The 6,000-nt window shown below is 40.4% G+C and overlaps 1 protein-coding gene across 2 annotated transcripts in view; it reads right to left on the reverse strand.

Moving 5' to 3' along the window:
* Positions 1–4,518, reverse strand: part of Kif20b (kinesin family member 20B) — a 51,892-nt gene extending 47,374 nt beyond the window's left edge. For both annotated transcript variants that reach the window (XM_052186799.1, XM_052186798.1), the window contains exons 1-2: positions 4,421–4,518; positions 2,342–2,489 (exon numbers count right to left, since the gene is read on the reverse strand). In XM_052186799.1, coding sequence (XP_052042759.1) covers positions 2,342–2,488 — 147 coding nt within the window. In that variant the 5' untranslated portion in view covers position 2,489; positions 4,421–4,518. The remainder of the gene's footprint in view (positions 1–2,341; positions 2,490–4,420) is intronic.
* Between the last annotated feature and the right edge of the window lie 1,482 nt (positions 4,519–6,000).

Consider the following 6,000-nt stretch of genomic DNA (forward strand, 5'->3'; position numbering starts at 1 on the left):
GTGGTGTTGTTTTGTTGGGAAGGGATATCTGGGCTAGCATGTGGACTTTAGAGACCAACCTTCAGGAGGTGATCCTTTCCTTCTATGTAGGTCTTAAGGATGAAACACAGATGTTAGGCATTAGCTATTCCCACTGAGACATGAACCAGCTACTAAATTGTGATTCTCAGGTACTGGGATTGCAGGCCTACATCATTATACCCAGCCCCTCCATGTTTAACTACTTTATACATTTAAAAAAAGAAAAATTGGCTGAGCAGTGGTGGTGAGAACCTTTAATCCCAGCAGTTGGGAAATAGAGGCAGGCAGATTTCTGAGTTCAAAGCCAGCCTGGACTACAGAGTAAGTTCCAGGACATCTAGGACTACATAAAGAAACCCTGTCCCTCCCCCCCTCCCCCCCCTTCCCCCCCCACCTCAAAAATGAATGAAAAATGGGGAAGAGCTGGAGAGATAGTTTAAGGATTAAGAGAGTCTAGTGTTCTTATAGAGGACCTGAGATCAATTCCAGCATCAACATTAGCTCACTACCATCTGTAACTCTAATTCCAAGATCTGGCATCTTCTGTTGCCCTAAAGCACCAGACAAACATAACATATATATATGCAAAACACTGATACGAATGTAATAAAATAAATCTTACAAAACAAACAGATAAATACAAAAAGCTTTTAACCTCCATAGGTGAGGGGAAGGGAGAGGGAACTCAGTTGTGACAACTTGGTATGTAATTTTAGGAAGAGATTCAGGAATTCAAGGTCATTCTCAGCCACATAAAAGTTCCAGACAAGAAACAACACATCCCAGAACTCCAGGGATGTGGAGACTGAAGGGTGGGACGAGGGAGAGCTACAAAGAGAGATCCTGCCTCAAAAATGAAAATAAACTTTATCCTAACTAGATAAAGTTCACAGAGATATAGAGTTTGGGATTAGATAAGTATTGAAGTGGCTTCTTTAAACCATCTGTGTGATATTCTATTTCTAAATTTATTAAAATAAGATGATTCTATTTAAATAAATTTACCCATTTAAATAAAAAAAGTAAAGTTTTTTTTAAAATAAAACTTAATTCACATAATTCATTGACTTGATAAAGGCCATTTACAAAAATAATTAATCATGACAAAAATGAAATAAAATTTTTAACAACTCTATTCAACATTGCACTAGAAATATTCCTACCCAGGCCAATCTGAATAAAAGACAGAAAAAGAAAGCACACCCAATTACAAATGAAGATGTCTTCTTGTTGACATAAACATCTACCTACAAAATCTGAGTTACTAAACTATTAAAGTAGTTCAACAATGTAGCGGAATACAAATTAATACATAAATTCTAAAACAGGAGAAATTAAAGAAGCAAGCCTAATACATAGCTTGCTCGGTGTTTGGAATGCTCAATGCTGCTATGATGAATGTTTTCCAAACCGATACACAGATTCAGTGCATTCTCAATTAAACATTTTCTTCCAGAAAGTCTAAATGGAAAAACTGAAACTGATTTTAAAGCCCATTTAGAAAAGTAATGAATGAATTACATAGAAAACTACTAAGCAACTTTGAAAAAGAACCTTGACTTGAATTTTTTTTTCATGTTTCAGGAACTTTCTACTATCAGAAACATGTACTGGTGGCACAGGCTGAGAATCTTCAGCTGAGGATTTCTCTGACTCTGCCTTCCTATGATCCTATCAGCTATTTTCTGGATTAGAAGTAATTTTTTTTTTGGAACATTTGCATGACAATGGAGACACCTTTCAGTTCCAGCACTTTGTAATGTTCAATTCCAGAATTGCATAATAAAGTAATTATTACAATCAATTAAGCCACATGAATATTCTACCAATAGCTTATCCAGCAGAGAATTAAAACCTGAAAATGTTTTATTGTTTATGTGCTTTAAATGGCTACCAGGTTAGGATAAATACATGCTAAGTTGTTCAGGCCCGCTGTTTTGAAAATGAACTCTTATTTATTACTTTTGCCCCAGGACTCCAGTGAAAAGTTAAAATACAGATGAGCAGTTGGTGGTATGTGCCCCTGATTCCATTACTCAGGACTCAGAGGCAAGCAGATCTCTCTAAGCTCAAAATTCTATGACAGCCAGAAACCCTGTCTTGGGGATAAAAAAAAAAAAAAAAAAAAAAGAAGAAGAAAGAAGAGGAGGAGAAGCAGCAGCAGCAGCTGCAGAACCACCACCACCACCACCACCACCACCACCACCACCACGACAATACAAGTCTGCTTTAAACCTAGAAAGTTTATTAAACTGTTTGTGAAATAAACACATGTTCCCTGGAGCACAATAATCAAATGTTGTTTTTACATTGTACTTACCCCAGGGTTTGAGGCGACTAAGGAAAACTCATGAGAGAGATCAAGCTTAATACCATCAAAATTGACTTCTGAAGGTCTTGCAATTGGGTCAGCACTAAAGACATAAGATGGTCTAGGCAATCCATCTTGATTCAAATGAGATTCCATTCTGCAAGAAGAACAGCAACCTCTTTAAGCAGCCTTAATAAATCAGCATGTAAGCCACCCACAATTTGAAGTCTACGCTCCTGGGAATTTAAACATAATTGAGTTAACAGACTACCACGCATAAACCCTGGGTTCCATCCCAAGCATAAACAGGGTGTGATGGCATGGGCCTACACTCCCAGCACTAGGGAGGTGGACCAGGAAAATCACCAAGTTCCAAATCATCTTAGCTACATAGGGTGACCAAGGACAATCTAGGCCAAACACCTTTGTCTCAAAGGGAAAAAAAAATTTAAAATGTGCTAGACAGGACAGCATGAGCTCAGACCACCCACCCAACAAGGCAAAAGTGGGTAGATCTATGAGACAATCTGATCCATATAGTGAGGGCTTGTCTCAAATTAACCAATTAATTAACATAAAAAAATAAAGTCTACAGTCCAACCCACTACTTCCCCACCCCCTCCCCAAAAATTGGATTTCAGAGAAGGAAAACATTGGGCTGCTTTACTTACAGTATAATGACCTATGAAAAGACAAAAGGCCAAATTATATTTATAGATTCTCAATATACTAATATTGAACATTTCCTACAGCTATTTGTGTGATCCAACTTTTTAAAGATTTATTCATTTTATGTATGAGTACACTGTCGATGTCTTCAGATTCACCAGAAGAGGGCATCGGATCCCATTACAGAAGGTTGCTGGGGATTGCACTCAGGACCTTTGGAAGAGCACTCAGTGTTCTTAACCACTGAGCCATCTCTCCAGCCCGAGAACCTTTTTTTTTAGATAGATATATCCAAAGACAAGTCATGAACAAATGCAATTAGTAAAAGACAAAATTATGACATGTTCACTTGGCCTGACCCTTCTCTCAGAAGTCAAAGGACAGAAGAGAGCACGGAGTGACTCAAGATCTTCTGCTGTTTTCATTACTTAATATCTTCTGGAAAATGTTGCAAACCAAATTTTAACATTTAGGACTAAAACTCAGTTATCTGCAAAATAAATTCCTATTTGATTCTTTTTTCAGATTATAATTAAAAAGTGAAATGATGCATATAAACTTTACATGTAAAATAAGAGTATTGGGTCTTATGCAGTAGGTCTTATGCAACTCTGGGTACCTGAGGTACCACAGTCAGGATCTCCAATAATGATGATAATGATGAAGAAAATCAGTAACTGACACATCACAAGGTTTCATCTGAATATTGTGTAATATTCATCACTGAACTATTAAACCTGAATTGAACATCAAATCCCTATAAGGGAAACCTGAACGCCCCCTCCAAAAAAAATTAACATTTAAAATGTTTTAAGAATCTACCAGATGCACAATACCGGAGAGAAAAGGTCACCTATCTCCTAATTTTTCAAAGAAACAGATTACCAATTTAAGTAAAGAGACATTCATCTAAATTTGTTTACTCTTCACGGCAGGCTCAAAATACGGACCAACAGAAGTACTCAACTAAAACTGATTCATTTCCACTTTCTTTATATACACATAAAAACTAAATAATCTTATTTTATAGCCGCAATGTAATGTGACATTAAGAACAAAAAAATAATTAAAAAACCCACTGGACTGGATCTAAAAAGAGACCTTGTCACGTGACAAAACAACTACTCGCCTCCAGGATTCAGGCAACCAGATGTGACAAGTCTTTTTGTGTGTAATAAAACTAGTGTCTGTGAATCTAACGTGCACCTCCTGTAACAGACCAGGAAACCGAGGCCTAGACGGAGCACAGTCTTCCGCGCCTAACTACCTGAAGGTTCGGCTCAGCCCCACCTTCACAGCCCAGCACCTAGACTGCGGGCGTCACGAACCCCGGGAACGCTGACACGGCCGAAGCGTCGCTGCTTCAGACGCTCTGTGCAAGCAGCCACCCTCGGAACCCCCAAAGCGTCAGCTCCTCACCTGCGGCAATCGCTCGTCCCTGCCCGCCTCCCCACGAGCGGCACCAAATCCTCTCGGTTTTCAAATTCAAACAATGGCGGCTAGGCACCGCGCTGAACCCTGGGAGTGGGCGGGGCTTCCGGAGAGCCCTGGGGGCGGGACTGGCTCGCGGCCGAGTTTCGCCCACGCTTTCCGAAAAGGCTTTCAAATCCCGGCTCCGCTGCTCCAGGAGGCAGGGAAGGTTGACCATGCTCACCCCATGCAGTCTTCGAGCAGAAGCTGGGCCGTAGGGAAGCCCCAGTACACCATTGGGGAGGGCGGGGAGGGGGCAGTGTTAGAAGCACAGTTTGGGGGCAGGACAGCAGGAGCAGGTTCAGGGGTCCCCCCTCTCTCCACGTGATCATGGCCGGTCTCTGCTTCTCTACTCCTCTCTGCCTCTACTGCCCCCATAACTCCCCTCCCCATGCCCTAAATAAACTCTGTTCTCCTATACTATACAGTCGTGTGTCCGGTCCCTCAGAGGGAAGGGATGCCTTGGCATGAGCCCGCTGAGGCACCCCCTTCCCCCACACCGCCTTAAAATATATTCTCACACCTATTTCTCTTTTTATGATCACAACAGTCTCGTTCTTTCTTTTTTAAACCCAGAGTCCAATTGTGACCATCGACTGGGACATGTCAGCACTACCAGGGACCACACCCTTAAATAAAACCAATTCTCCTTTTTAAATAAAGTAACTTGAAACAGCGCTTAATAAAAAACTGGGAAATCTTAAATATGGAGTATCTATTAGGTGGCATTGAGTCCGTTTTAAACAATGCATACAATAAGTTGGTGATTGCATATAATAATAATACTCATTTTTTATTATAATTTTGAAACAAGGTCTCTGGCTGGCCCTCAACTCACAAAAACCCTTCTGCCTCTGACTCCTGAATGCTGGGATTAAAGGCTTGTGCCACCCTGCACAAACAATTGCTTGGGTTTTTTTTAATGTACTTGATGAGCTGTTTACCAACAAAGTATCACAGCAAGTACAATTTACCTTTTTAAAAAAACTGAAAAAAATGCATAAAACCAACACAGAAAAAAAAAAACCCGAAAAAAGTAATTGTTGACTCTGGGTGAAAGATTCATTATACCTTTCTTTCTTTCTTTCTTTCTTTTTTTCTTTCTTTCTTTCTTTCTTTCTTTTTTTTTTGGGGGGGGGGGGTTGGTTTTGGTTTTTGATTTTTTTGAGACAGGGTTCAGGCTGTCCTGAACTCACTTTGTAGACCAGGCTGGCCTCTGCCTCCCAAGTGCTGGAATTAAAGGCGTGTGCCACCACCGCCTGGCGTATGCCGTTCTTTCAACTCCAAAAAATATCTGTAAAGTTTTCCCAAATGAAATGAGGTGCTATAAGGTCTGAATGAATGAGTCTGAATCTTCAGTATGGCACCAGCCAACCTCTCCCCTGTTCAGGTAGTAAATTCATCTCTGGGTACCTCAAACAGCAGGTTCTTTCCTGAATGTGTGGTGGTGTTCTCCATACCTGAATTCTCATTTCCACATTCAATAGCTTGTTTTTGATTTTTGGTTTTTGTTTGGGGGTGGGGGGGAG

This window comes from Apodemus sylvaticus, chromosome 1 (assembly GCF_947179515.1).
Source record: "Apodemus sylvaticus chromosome 1, mApoSyl1.1, whole genome shotgun sequence".
NCBI classification, from domain to species: domain Eukaryota; kingdom Metazoa; phylum Chordata; class Mammalia; order Rodentia; family Muridae; genus Apodemus; species Apodemus sylvaticus.